The following is a 15,563-nucleotide window of genomic DNA, read 5'->3' on the forward strand; positions in this document are numbered from 1 at the left end:
CACAACAGTTTGGTTCCAGAAGTAAAAATCCCATAATTTTTTTTCCATTGGCAAATACATTTTTAACAATAACTTATAAACCTTTAGATACAGACCTAACGTGTGCTCCGATGTAGTTAATCGGTGGTATATGCTTCTGTTGAAACATTGGCCGGCATTATTTCAAAATCGTGTTTAATAATGGAATTTCTGGTGAAGAACTACACTACCCTTGTTCTCAAAATGAAACGATACACCAATCAGAGAATCGCAGTGAACAAAGTGCAGCAAAAGAGCTCTGCAGAGAAAGCGCACTTTCATGACACTCCGTGAATGATGCAATCCAGTCTGTCTCCCAACAATCTCAAACCAGGGGCATCGCTAGACCCCATTTACTGGCGCTCGAGCCCCGGTAAAGTTCTGCTGTGCCCCAGTAAGATTTTCCAGATAATTCATGAGGGTGAACCGTATACCGATCTGGGAAATATGGTTTCCTGTTTAAAACAAGACAATAATCGTGACACAATCAGCGATCTGTCCAGTCAAATATACCTTCATCCCCCCTGTGCCCCTCCTCTCAACTCAAACTACATTTTTTAGTGTAAATAAGAAGCGATTGGAATTTAGTTGAAATTTGTTAATTGATATACCATTTTACCCTTTCTTTTACCCTTGCTTGTTAACTGACACAAGCTACTAAAAGCTAATGCTTGCTAATCCCTTGCTTCTATCACAAACGATACGATTTAGTCATCAGTAAAATGCTATTTGAAGTACTAGCTAGTGATTTTGCTTATTAAATTGCTAGTAGTGGCAAGGTAGTAGTGATAAAGGGGGACAACTGGACCTTTTGTCCTGGGCCCGGGATTGAGGGGGGCCCGGACTGGAGGGGGGTCCACAGAAAGGCTATTCCATATTGTAGAGCGCATCTAAATGCATTCAGCGGGAGACACGGATATAAACACGGAGACAGCAAACCCAGGATCTCCTGTTTCCTAGACAGGTGCTTTAACCAACTAAGCCACAGCACCATCCTAGAAATAAGAAAACTTGTGTGCCTGAATGATGGGTCCCAGTGATGTTATGTATATAGAGAGGAGGATTGGGCCAAGCACTGAGCCCTGTGGTACCCCAGTAAGTAGCTGGGGGTAGTTACATTAATCCTATACAATAAAAAAAAAAAAAAAAAAAGGCAAAATGTTACTCCTAAATTCACAAAAATTGAATGCTTTGGTGCTGTTTTTGCAAAACAATTCTCCAGGAAGGGCATGCAAAAAAAAAAAAAAAAAAATGGGGGACACTTTATGAATTTTGGGGGGGCCTGTGCTCCAGTGGTAATAAAAGTATATAAATGCCCCTTCTCAAGCTACTTGTATCTTTGCAAATATCGGTTATCAGTCATTAAAAATTGTATTATGTCATTCGCAATCCTTCATGAGTTTGTAGTTTATTCCCTTAATGAAAGACAGTAAGTACACAATCTTGTACCTTTTTTCTTTTTGTCTGATTTTCATATACTTTTTTGTTTCAAATCAAAGTTTGTAATGTGACTCACTTCACAGCTTGTTGATGTGGATCATGGTTTAGATCTCTATTATGAAGGAATTTACAAAAACCCACTGAAGAAATGAATGGGAAAAATACTTCTGGAACCCAGATGGCTAAAAAAGTGGGCAGGCACTGTTGCGCTCTATCAATGCACACTTTCTATGTCCAGTGACTTTTCAGTGCTCTTTCCTATCTTAAAAGAAAGAACTTGCTTTTCCCACATTCTTTATTTTCCAAATCAAGCCAATCTTCCACCTCTGTTGTCTAAGTTGTCTGCCTACACAGCACATGTGCTTTGCCCCACCTCATCCCTAGGGTTACCATAATTCATCAACAAATTGAATAATGTACCTCCCATTGATCACCTCTTCCTTCTGTGAGGGTCATGTCATAAGGTTACCCCCCCCCCCCCCATTTGGAGCCCCACAGAAACCCTACACATACTCCCACCTCTAAACCTAACCCTAACCTCAACCCTACCACTAAATCTAACCCTAAACTTAGTACTGGAATTTGTGTAGCAAAGTTGGAATATTTAAAAACACAATTCAATTCAGTGTATTATAATACTTTTCACTGTATTGTTCCACAGCAGCTGTATTTTTGTAAGAACATCATTGGAATTCTGTTCCTCTACAAGAGAAAATTACCAATCAATATACAGTACTGTACAAAAGCTTTAGGCACTTGTAAAAAATGTTGCATGACGAGGATGTCTTCAAAAATAATTCCATAAATAGTTTTCATTTATCAATTAACGTCATACTAAGTCCAGAAAACATTAAAAAAAAGGTAAATCAATATTTGGTGTGACCACCTTTGCCTTCAAAACAGCACCAGTTCTCATAGGTACTCCTGGACACAGTTTATCTTGGTTGTTGGCAGATACATGTAGGATGTTCCAACCTTCTTGGAGAATTCAGCACAGTTCTTCTATCTATTTAGGCTGTCTCAATTGCTTCTGTCTCTTCATGTAATCCCAGACTGACTCAATGTTTAGTGGGGGCTCTCTGGGGGCCATCCCATCTGTTGCAGGGCTCCCTGTTCTTCTTGTCTGTTCTATTTGCAAAAGTAATGTTTGGAAGTCTAAAATTTATATTTCGTATTGACACACTAAATCTGAAGATATAAATAACCATTTTAAGACAAATGTTTTTGTGAAACATCTTATGTGCCTAAGACTTTTGCACAGTACTGTACATGGAAACAAATACAGGCTCAGTGATCCTTAATTATATATAATTAATTATAAAAATATTTTCAGGAATCTCAATAAAACATTAAATGCATCATATCAGCATATCAGCATATCCCATATTACCATATTTTTCTTCCAGCATACACATTTACCATTTTGGGTAAACTCCCTTGTTTGATTAACATAACCCCTTAACTCACATTTAATTTCCTATGAATTATGGTCAAAGGGGTATGAGAATAAGACATCTGTTGTAATGTGTACAGTCCTTGCTGGGAGATCCCCCAGAGTGGATTAACTGTAGGTGGATTGTGTACCTGGTATGAGCAGGGTCAGTGAGAGTTCAAATTCTCCTAAATCCCAGTTTGTTTCCTCCAGTAACAAGCCAGTCATCTTAAGTCTATGCTGAGAATTTATTGTCTAGAAACCAGTAAAGACTGGGCCGATAGCCTTCCTTTGCCCCTATTTGCGATCAGAGAAAATGTCCTGCTGAACTAGTCTTTGGGCATACAGTTAGGGGCCCACTGAAACTATTAAGTGAACAGCTTCTTACTGTAGACTCTTCACTCACTCCTGTGTCAGAGTATGTGAACTCTTTCCATGAACGTCTGCGTCATGTTTATGAGGTAGCGAAGGCAAACCTGGCAACCTCGCAAGCTGAGATGAAGACCCAGTTTGACCACAAAAGTGTTGCAAGTTTGTTTCAACCTGGTGATTCTGTGTTAGTTCTGCTCTCAGTGCCCGGTTCTGCGCTTCAGTATAAATTTACAGGACCGTATGTTGTTGAAAAGAAACTGAGTGACACAAATTATGTAATTTCGCACCCCTGATCGTAGGAGGAAATCATGTATCTGTTATGTTAATATGTGGCTTATCACTCCAGAGATGTGTCCACTTCTCCCACTGCTAAGCCGGTTACTGTTGCTGTGCTACCGTCTCCCCTCTCCTGGCTCAGATGCGTTGTTATACTCTCTTGTGAATTTGTTGTATATCCCTTGAGATCACATGCGTGCCTATTGAGTGAACTGTTATTAAAGGTGTTAAAAGGTATTGTCCTAAATCAAGTTAGAAATGTTTTGTTTATTGTTTTGGCCATTCTTATCTCCAAAGTCTTTGCTTCCTTTCTTTTCAACATACATTTTCAATAAATTCAGATTTATGAATTACACTTCTTGTGGTGTCAACTTTGTGTTGCGTCCTTACCCCTAGAAGGGACGTAACATAAAGTTCCTTTGGTTCCACTTACAGACTGTGTGTGTCTGTGGTCGTGCTTGCGTGATGAGGGGTGTGATCTCCAGTAAAGACAAGAGCTCTTCATACAACACACACACCCAATGTCAAAGCCAGAGTATGAAAAGGTTCATTCCTATTACAAAAGCTATACTATATACAAAACAGAAAGCTATTTTTCCAAAAGGAGCTTTTGAGTGTTTAAAGTAATTCCCTCTCAAGGAGGGTCTTGTTAGCAGTTTCACTACATTTCACATGTACCAAAGCCCCCAATAACCCAACAACTGCCAGTAAAAGCTTGAAAGTCAACCTTTATTAATACTGTGGAAAAAAGTAAACTTTTATGAGCCTTTCAATAGATGCTTCAGTATTGTTATTAATACATTTATTACATCATAACACAATATAATTGTGATTTATAATTCTGTAATCAACTTGTGTTTTTTTTCCTGTGGAATAGTACAAATCAAAATGTTTCAAATTATTACCACAAGTAAACAAAACAAACCAAAATAAAAGTACAGACATAACCTATAGCATCATATTGCAGTTGTTGCCATCAATAGCTTTGAATGTATGAGAAATGTCCACATTATACTACTTTTGATAATTCATGGGGGTTGAGGTGAATGTTTTTGCACGTTCACAGCTGAGCACTTATTTCATGTCACTTTATAATGTCTAAATGACAAGAATGGGAAAATAAAATGCATACACCAATCTTTTAATTAACAAAAGTATAAACAGTGTTACTGGGTCTTGAATGTAGTATAAAAGAAAGGTAATAATAAAAAAAGAAAAGAAACACAAACACAGAAGGTGCTGGTTGATATCTAAGTGATTTTTTTCATTTTATATTTTTTGGTTTCATGCACAGTATCCTGCCTTTAACAGAGGACACCTTGTCGTATTCATGTACCTTTTTTTAGGCATTGGGGATAATAAATTAAATGCTGTGAACTGCCCTGCAGTTGCAATATGTTTGATGATGAAATGCAAAAAAAAAAAAAAAAAAAAACAAGATTTCAACATACAGTACAGTTGTGGAATACAGAAAAAACATGACTAGAATCGATCTGACTTTTCATACACTGAGAGGTTCAACCTTTATAACAAACCAACCAAGAAAAAACATTAACAGATGGGTGAATCTCACAAAACCCACCATGAACATGTCTAGGTAATATTTCACACCAAAAGAAAAAGACAAAAATAAGAAATATTATTTTGTTTAAAGAAAATAATAAAAGCCTGTTTTTTGAATAGTAGCATTATTTTCATGACAATTAAGCACATTACTGTAATTAAAAAAAAAAATAATAATAAAAAAAAAAAAACATCTCATTACGGTAATGAGAAAAAATTATGTTATTTATATTTTGACATATTTATACACCATGTTAGTATTTGTTGTGCTTTAATTTTTTTGAGTGGAAATTAGCTTTTTTGTCATGAAAACAGGTCCTAAAACAGGCTTCATTTTCTCTATGCAAAATATATATATATTTTTCTTTGGGGTAAAATGTGACCTGGACATGTTTTCGTGAGATTTATCCAACTAAACATTCATAATTAAATCTAGACCATTCTTAGACCCCATTTATGCACCTTCTAGAATCTGTCAAAATTCCAGCAACCATGTCATTTGAGACAAACTGTTGTACCTATATGAAGGAACTTATGACGTACCAAGACACTGAAAGAACTGTGATACTAAAGGAAATGGTCAAAACCACGCCTTTGCACATTCATTACTTGCATTCATCTTACATTTTGACATGCACTGATGTTCCTCTTTGGTCACATTGTCTCTGCCTTTTGAAACAGGGTCAGAGACTCACCTGAGAGCTTGTAACCCAACAACTGTAAAACAAAATGAAACGAAATGAAACAAATCAAAACACAAAACAAAACTAAACAAAACAAAATCTTAAGGTACATGGCACAGGATGCTGTACAACATAACATAACATCTAATACTGATTATTTTGGAAATGTTGGCATCTATGGCATATGTGATATATATATATATATATATATATATATATATATATATATATATATATATATATATATATAGGGACATCTTTAAAACACTGTGTACAGGTTCATTTTGACACAACCTCCAAAAATTTTATGAGTTCAAATGCAGTGAGCTAATCTATCCTTTAAAGTCTGCATGAGCTGTCCAGCCTCAATAAAAAGGAATACTTCAGTCATTCTAAAGCTAAAAATGGTAGCTCTCTTAATTTTTACTCATCTGCTTCTGGAAAACTCAGTAGTTGAATTTTTTGTCATTTATTTTGCTCTTCTTACAATTTTTTTGCTGTCCAGCAACAAAATACACACCACATTCTAATCTGACCTAAGTGATAAATACCATGTGCATTTTTTGTTATCCTTTGGCAAGAGGAGCATTTCTTTTTTGCTGTATTAATGAATTGCACTGGAGGGAGAAGGGGGGGTCTTTCTCTCATGGTCTGCTGTCAAGGCTGGGTGGGGGGCGCGCTGGAGGGGGGCAGGATGGTCCTGGGGGGGTTCGGGCAGGTGGTGGACCCGGTGGAGACTGTGCCAGGGGTGGTCCCCTCGGAGGTGGGCTGTTTGGAGCGGGCGTGTTTGGGCTGGGAGCCGGGCGATAGTCTGGCGGGGGTGGAGGTGGGCTTTGAGCTCGTGGTGGGGCTTTTGCCGCTTCTTCTTTCACTCGTGTAAAGTTGATACATCGACCCTGAGGCGAGTACAAGAACAGAAACATTTCACATCAGTCAGGTCATCTTCTCTGTTGAAAGTGGCCGCTCTCCAATATGCAAGCATTACTTTGTCCTATTTTCCAGAATGTTGCTGTGGCAATGACACCCAAATAGAAGCAATTCTTTTATTCACTCTCTGCCCAGCTCATTTCTTGCTAACACACACACACATATACAAGATCTTGCATATTGGCCGAAGCCCTGTGAAAACCACAGATGAAATCACCCAGAATTGTAAATGATGCATCATGGAAAGACTAAGTCCTCTATAACCTCAAACGCTCCTCTAAAGAGACTGCCTGGACTTCATGAAGAATACCTAATAGGAAAATCTGTTTTTTTAAACAGAAAAGAAACCTAAATGTATATTTAATGTTCTGTTAATAAAGCCAACATGAAATCAAAAATGACCCTGTGCAATTTCTGTGCCACTAGAGTCACCAAATGGAATTGCAAAAATAATGGCAAATTACCCATACTACTATTATCTGGCATATCTGAAAGAAATAGTAAGAGTAGTATGTTATGCCCCCCCCCATCTGCCACTGGTCCAGCAAGCACATATCCTTGCCCAAAACTCAAGCCATTGGTTGACCCAGTGTTATGTCGGTCGCGATGCTCAATCAGCAGAGTTTTTAAATTTTGTTTTGTTTTGATAGTGCAAACTTTTCGGGAGAATCAGCATAACAATGACATATTACAGTAGGCTGAGATAGGATAAAGTATTTTGACAAGGGTTGTAGATTTAACGCGTTAATTCTATAAAAAATGATATTCTAAAATTATATATTAAAAATTATATAAAAAAATAATGCATTAAAAAAATGCAATTAATCATGTCCCTGGACCATAGTAAGGAATATTCATACCATCGCAATTCAAGCTTGAAGTATCACCTGTTTTCTCCAGGGGTCAGTAAGCGAAACTTCAGCTGTATAAGCAGCTCTCAAGTCCAAAGCTGGTCTCGCAGTTCTTTTCAGTTAAATATTTTCTAAGTGGGTCATTTCAGCTTTCTTCTGTTGTGGAATCATCCTTATCTGGCACGTCATGGTCAGATGTCTGTTCTGGGCACAGTTTCACACTTTCTTGGCTCTCATAATCTTGCTCATCTTCATGCTCTTCCTGTTCTTCATCGAAGGCTATCTCTCGAGATCCCTGCATTTGGAGTGTTTTCTAAGTTTCAAAATATGTTTAACTTCACATAGCGACCTATAAATGGTATGTTCATGACACGACGCAACCAAAGTGAGACAATCCAAAATTGTCCACCTGATGCATATGTACAATGACGCATCCTTAGAAAAGCCCTTATAATAAATCTCAGACTGACTGACAAATTTAATTGCAAAAATGGATTGCTGTGAGCTGTAGGCCAATGATTGGCTTATGTCCAATAATATAGAAATAAACAATACATTGAATTCTAAAGCCACTTTTGTCTTATTAATGCTTCACTCGTCTGCCACAATAATGTAATGCATTTTAATTATCTTAATTATATATTTTTTATAATACAGTATATATATATATATATATATATATATATATATATATATATATATATATATATATATATATATATACAGGCGCATCTCAATAAATTAGAATGTCGTGGAAAAGTTCATTTATTTCAGTAATTCAACTCAAATTGTGAAACTCGTGTATTAAATAAATTCAGTGCACACAGACTGAAGTAGTTTAAGTCTTTGGTTCTTTTAATTGTGATGATTTTGGCTCACATTTAACAAAAACCCACCAATTCACTATCTCAAAAAATTAGAATATTTTGACATGCCAATCAGCTAATCAACTCAAAACACCTGCAAAGGTTTCCTGAGCCTTCAAAATGGTCTCCCAGTTTGGTTCACTAGGCTACACAATCTGCTGATCTGACAGTTGTCCAGAAGACAATCATTGACACCCTTCACAAGGAGGGTAAGCCACAAACATTCATTGCCAAAGAAGCTGGCTGTTCACAGAGTGCTGTATCCAAGCATGTTAACAGAAAGTTGAGTGGAAGGAAAAAGTGTGGAAGAAAAAGATGCACAACCAACCGAGAGAACTGCAGCCTTATGATTGTCAAGCAAAATTGATTCAAGAATTTGGGTGAACTTCACAAGGAATGGACTGAGGCTGGGGTCAAGGCATCAAGAGCCATCACACACAGACGTGTCAAGCAATTTGGCTACAGTTGTCGTATTCTTCTTGTTAAGCCACTCCTGAACCACAGACAACGTCAGAGGCGTCTTACCTGGGCTAAGGAGAAGAAGAACTGGACTGTTGCCCAGTGGTCCAAAGTCCTCTTTTCAGATGAGAGCAAGTTTTGTATTTCATTTGGAAACCAAGGTCCTAGAGTCTGGAGGAAGGGTGGAGAAGCTCATAACCCAAGTTGCTTGAAGTCCAGTGTTAAGTTTCTACAGTCTGTGATGATTTGGGGTGCAATGTCATCTGCTGGTGTTGGTCCATTGTGTTTTTTGAAAACCAAAGTCACTGCACCCGTTTACCAAGAAATTTTGGAGCACTTCATGCTTCCTTCTGCTGACCAGCTTTTTAAAGATGCTGATTTCATTTTCCAGCAGGATTTGGCACCTGCCCACACTGCCAAAAGCACCAAAAGTTGGTTAAATGACCATGGTGTTGGTGTGCTTGACTGGCCAGCAAACTCACCAGACCTATGGGGTATTGTCAAGAGGAAAATGAGAAACAAGAGACCAAAAAATGCAGATGAGCTGAAGGCCACTGTCAAAGAAACCTGGGCTTCCATACCACCTCAGCAGTGCCACAAACTGATCACCTCCATGCCACGCCGAATTGAGGCAGTAATTAAAGCAAAAGGAGCCCCTACCAAGTATTGAGTACATATACAGTAAATAAACATACTTTCCAGAAGGCCAACAATTCACTAAAAATGTTTTTTTTGTTGGTCTTATGATGTATTCTAATTTTTTGAGATAGTGAATTGGTGGGTTTTTGTTAAATGTGAGCCAAAATCATCACAATTAAAAGAACCAAAGACTTAAACTACTTCAGTCTGTGTGCACTGAATTTATTTAATACACGAGTTTCACAATTTGAGTTGAATTACTGAAATAAATGAACTTTTCCACGACATTCTAATTTATTGAGATGCACCTGTATATATTATTTGTAATTATTTAAATATAACTATTTATAATTATTTCATCAATATATATGTAATTATTGTAATTTCTCAGCAAATATTTGTATATTTGATTAATTGCGATTAATTTGATTAATTATTCTGCATACCATGTATTTATTTGATTTAAAATTTTAATAGACTGACAGCCCTAATTTTGATGTTCAAAAATAACACACTTCACCTTTAATATATTTTCCTGGTAGTGATGCACCAAAATGAAATCTCTTGGCCAAAACCGGAATCGAATATTCTGGACACTCAGGGGCAAACAACCGAAACTGATTAAATTACAATTAGTTTGGAATAAGTAAACAAATTCAAAATAATGTAATATTATTCTAAGTGATTACACTTATTCTTCTATCAGATGATATTACTACCATAACATCCATGTAAACACGGTAAAGACGGTGCGTCTGTGTAGTACATGGTCATAGAGTGACAACGTTCCGCTCTGACGACTGGCAGGGTCCAGCGAAACGGTAAGCCCCAGGGCCCCAAAGTATCTTATTGCAGCCTATCCAATCCCTCTTACTTTTCAATCCCGCTCCTCCAACCACTCTGTCATAAACAGACCACTTGTTATGATCTAATCAAAAAATCTTCTGTTTCACTGAAAGACTTTACGGTAGTCAAATTGTTTGTGAACGCAGTTTCTTGTTGAGATTTTTGTCAAATATAATTTAAGGGCACATTACATTAGAGGTGAAGTAGGTGTTTTGAAGGTTGATTGTTTTTGTAGTCCTAAAACCCCAATGACAAAAAAATAAATATGCCAGAAGAAAATGACCTCCTGAAACATCTGCAATTATATCGGGGGTCATAAAGCAGTCTGAAGTAAGTCTCAAGACAATGTCTTAGATGTTTGATGTGGCTGTTTTTTGGAGACAGTTCTGTATAATGTATGACCTCATCCTCTACCCTCCACCAGAGTGAGTGTGTGAGGGGGTGGAGTGGGACTGGGGTGGGGTGGGGTGGGGTATAATTATGGCACTATGTCCTGACCCACTCTTTCAAGTCAGAGACAGCCAGTGGAAAGCTGATCCCAGTGCATTGTGAGACTGAATGTAGAGGCATGAGGAAGACTGCTTAGCCAGGGCACAGATGAGAAAACCAGACTGAGGGGAGATAATGATACACTATAGAAGTCAGACAAACACATATTCTGTACTGCTGAGCTCTGAACCTTACCAAAAGAATTTAACCGAAACAACGCTTAACTTTCACGTTGTACACAAAAGCAAAGTGTTCATTTCAACTCAGCGTGAACACACAGGGAGGCTAGGTAATGGCAAAAATAAAAGGAACGTATAGAAAGAGTAAAGATGAAAGGAGTTTGATAATTTGGGAAAGTGAAAAATGACATCATAAGTGTTGCTTTGATCTTATTACCCTCATGCTGTATTATTTTCAGTCTATCATGAAGGACAAAAGGAGACTTCACACTGTAGAAAGTTGTAACCTGCAACTTCCAATAGGAATGAATGGGAGATTGTCATAAATGTGGCAGTTTTTAGCAAAATATTATGAAGCAGTGAACCCTTCATTTACTATCGCCTTTACTATACATAAATTAACATTAAGTGATTAGCATTAATTTACCTCATAGCAATTGTAGGTGTCCTTGCTGATGTATTTACACATTTTTCATTCATCTCTCTGTTTTCCTCATGTCACTATTACAACTTATTTTAGTGTGATAAAATCATTTACTAACCCTTTCTGTGTAAAGTTATACACAGTTAGCTTTACAACTTCATTCCTATGACAATGTAATGTCAACAAACGGCAAAAACCTTAAATGACTGTAAAACTGTTGATTTAAAATACTTTTCAGCTCAAAAATACACAAGTTGTAACAGAAGAATTAATGCAAGTGCTTTTATAAAATTATAAGCTTCACATTTCTGCCTTTAAACCCTCCAAAAATTGGCCCCATTCTCTTCCATTGTAAGATCTTCACTGTTACCTCCATTTTTGCTTCTTTAAAAAAATAAAATAAAAAAAAATAGGGACGAGTCAAAATAATTTTTTGTGGTAATCAATATTATGCCACAAATGCTGCACAAATTAAGCTTAACTTGTATGGAACCTGGAATATTCCTTTAAGGTGCCTTTTTCTTTACCTGATCTAAGCCTTAAAAATTAGTTTTGTTGATGTAACCTAATGCATTCAGGTTGATTCAATCATGTTAAATAATATTGTTGACTTGAATAAAAATAGTAAATTTATTTAGCTCACAAACATTTTTTTTTCAATGTAGGCAGAATATCCAAGCTTTTACATACAACAATTGTGGATTAGAATTTATACAGCCAAGCTCCACAAAAGGCAAAAGTCTCCATTAAAGTATTACAAAGAACCATCTGCATTTGGTGTCAATGATGTCAAATGCACAGTGCATCAAAAGGCACCATTTCTCAAAATGAAATTTGAGAGTTTCAGAAGAGGGGAAGATCACTGGCCTGTTCCTCACCCATGCCATCATATGACTTCCGAAGACTTGGAATACGGTGCACCAGTCATATGGACTAATTTTATGATCCTTTTAACAAAATTTTTTGCCCTTCATGGAACTTGGCAGTATAAATCAGCATCGACTTTTGCATTATGGAAAACAGCACTTCAAACAGTCTCCATAAGATCTCCTTTTGTGTTTCACAGAAGAAATAAACAAATATGGAATCGGAATGACATGGGGGTGAGTAAATTATGACAAAATGTTCATTTTAAGGTGAACTACTCATTTATATATGTACAGAAAAGTCACAGTATAAGGAACACTGGATAACATTTATATTCTCTTAAAGTAACTTTAGACAGGAAATGATGCCCATTTTTTTTCCATACTTAGAGAGAGAGAGAGAGAGAGAGAGAGAGAGAGAGAGAGTCTGGGCATTTTTCAGCCCTTTCGTCACAAACCACAAAGCAGCAGAGAGGGCCATAGCGTTACAGGACGAGGAGACAAATATCATTCCCTTGCAAGAAACTTTGCGTCATGTAACCTTTTCCTTGAGGGCTTTTGAAACCAACCGGATAGAAAACTTTGGGAGCATTTTGACAAGAACTATTTAGTTGCTACACTGTATGCATAAAATAAAAACCGGTCTTGTGCCATACAAATTTTGCATAAAAGCGATTAATTAGTCTTATATCAAACTTCCTTAGTTGCTAAATTTGGCAGTGATGAGACACTTTTAAAGATGGAATTCCATTTAAAAGGATTATGGTGGATTTATTTCCTGCAAATTACGCATAGTTTTTACTAGTACCTGTAGACAGTTCATCTCAGCAGGACCAAAGCGTCTGTGTGAAATGTGCACTGGCTCCACTAAATCAGATGGTACGAAACCCACTGACAATCCAAAAGTGCAGAAAACCCCTCCACATCATTGCTTAACCTGTGATTTGACATTAAAGGTCAGTGTTGCGAAGTCAAACCATGTGGCTGCTTTGAATATGTGAGAGACGGGCCATTCAAATCTGTCAAAATCCATGTTTTATTTCATTTTTATGGCTACTGATTTGATACAGGTGGCAAGCTGTGCCTATGATGTTTCTTGGCACCAGTCAGAGCTTTGGCCTCTGATGGGGCGTTGTTGATGTGGGCTGACAAATGGAAGGTAAGGTAATGTCTGGCCGAGGTGAAGTAAAAGAAGGTGGAATGAGTCAAAAAATCCACAGGACAAAATTTATGAGGTCCAAAAACCTTGAACCCTTTTGGTTAAGATTGTTCAGAGTTTGTTGCTGGATTTTGGTGGATTGTGGGCATTTACATCATAATTTTAGAAGAGAGATAATGGATCAAGTAAACTATTTTAAAGATATTTAAAGCTGAAGTTTGTCATTTCTGCACCACTAGCACCACCGAATGAAATTGCAAAAATAAACATTGTTTTCAAACAGCTTTCCGAATACACCCACAAATCGAACAAACATAAAGTCCCACCCCAATGGGGTGGACGGGTCTCTCAAAACAAACAGAGGAATTTTTATAGCGCCACAGAGACACAGTGTTTAGAGTTTTCAAGTAAATTAACCTATAAGAGAGGTTAATAAGAGGAATAAGCTGGAATAAGAGAAATAATTTTACTACCAAAAATTTTTACACAATTCGGGCTCTATTTTCATGAGTGCACAAAGCGCAGCGCTATGTGCTACGACCGTGAACAACATCTAATCCAGTTTTCGTGACAGCGCTAATTCTAAGTGCAATTTTCGTGTTAGCGCGATGCCCAAGTTCGCGTGGGCCGAAGCGTTTGCGCTACCTGTGGGTGTATGCGCGCAAACTGTTTTGCTGTTTCAAAATCATGTCTTATCTCAGCGCAAAGTCTAAACTCAGCTCCTACATTTGCAGTTTGGAGATTCCACCAGCAGGTGGTAATAAAGTTAATGTCCAACCTCTGAAAATATAGTGGAACATTAAATTATGTTCATGACAATCACTGTTGTAGACGTTTTATGAAAAAATATCTATGAGGTTTGTGTTAAACACATAGTCATGGTTTACTTTTCAATTATTATTGTTATTATTTATGTATTTTTGTATTTATGATTAATTTGTATTGGTATTTTTCCATCTGTCATTGTAGAATGATTTTTAAGTCACTGCAAATGGTGCCGGTGGAAAAAGTTGGGAGTAAATGTTTGGATTTAGTTTGGATTTTCTGACCACTTCTTTATTTTGATTATATTTTTGTTTTGTTTGAAGTGTAATTGGAATTTAGAAATATTTTTGGTTAAATTTTTTCGTGTTTCAATAAATGTATTTAATTTTCCAAAATTAAAATCGATCGGTAGAAGTGAAGTGCGTGCCAATACAATCAATGTTAATACTAGCCATGATTTGTGTGTCAGTAGATGAAAATGATTCATAATTCTTACATCCTCTATAACTGAACGGAATGTAAATCCAAATCCTGATGAAAACCACATTTTCCATGCATATAAAAGGAGCGTGTCACAGTCATAGAAATATGCCTGACATTCAACAAGGACGAAGTTCATGTACAAAAGAATGTAAGTCCATATTTCTATTCTTAATTAATTGCATATAGTCCATTTACACTACCAACTTCTTATGAATGTGCTGTCTTTGTTTATATCACTGGTGCTTGACAGGGAATGGACTATATAATAGGATGCAGATGGTGCCGGAGAAGAACGTCAGAATTAAATTGCACTTGACCTAGCCCATTTGCACTTTGCACGCATAATTTTGCCAAACCCACTTGCGCCTAGACTTAGCGCATGTTTACACGAAAAATACCAAAACTTCATGGCCATGCCCACTGACTTTGTGTGTATGACTTGTGGCATAGCGACGTGCTTAGCGCTAGGGCTCTTAAAATAAGGCCCTTGAGTTTTAAATGAAATCAAAATCTGAATTTTGTGGCTTTTAGTACAAGTTTGGTAGCTTTGAGGCTATCTACCTCCTAAAAATTGTCATAATTAACTTTTAGCAGATATACGAAACGTCTTTCTCCTCCGAGAAAACAGAACAAAAATATTAATGACTCATCTTGCACTACACAGTTTTTTGTCCATTCAAATGTTCTCTAGAATGAGAATGAATCCTGAAACTGACTAGAAAGTAGCATGGTTCATGGCTATGACATAATGTAGCTAAAGTCTGTTGGCTATAAAGGATTCATATACCCCGACTAAACTTCCTGTTTCACCAGGAAAACACAGGCA

The 15,563-nt window shown here is 37.0% G+C and overlaps 1 protein-coding gene across 1 annotated transcript in view; it reads right to left on the reverse strand.

The window, feature by feature from the left end:
- Positions 1 to 4,246: 4,246 nt before the first annotated feature.
- antxr1c (ANTXR cell adhesion molecule 1c) overlaps positions 4,247 to 15,563 on the reverse strand; it is a 50,285-nt gene continuing 38,968 nt past the window's right edge. The window contains exon 18 of the mRNA XM_051667420.1: positions 4,247 to 6,680. Within this exon, the coding sequence (XP_051523380.1) occupies positions 6,429 to 6,680 (252 nt within the window). The 3' untranslated portion in view covers positions 4,247 to 6,428. The remainder of the gene's footprint in view (positions 6,681 to 15,563) is intronic.

Source organism: Myxocyprinus asiaticus, chromosome 32 (assembly GCF_019703515.2).
Source record: "Myxocyprinus asiaticus isolate MX2 ecotype Aquarium Trade chromosome 32, UBuf_Myxa_2, whole genome shotgun sequence".
Lineage (NCBI taxonomy): Eukaryota > Metazoa > Chordata > Actinopteri > Cypriniformes > Catostomidae > Myxocyprinus > Myxocyprinus asiaticus.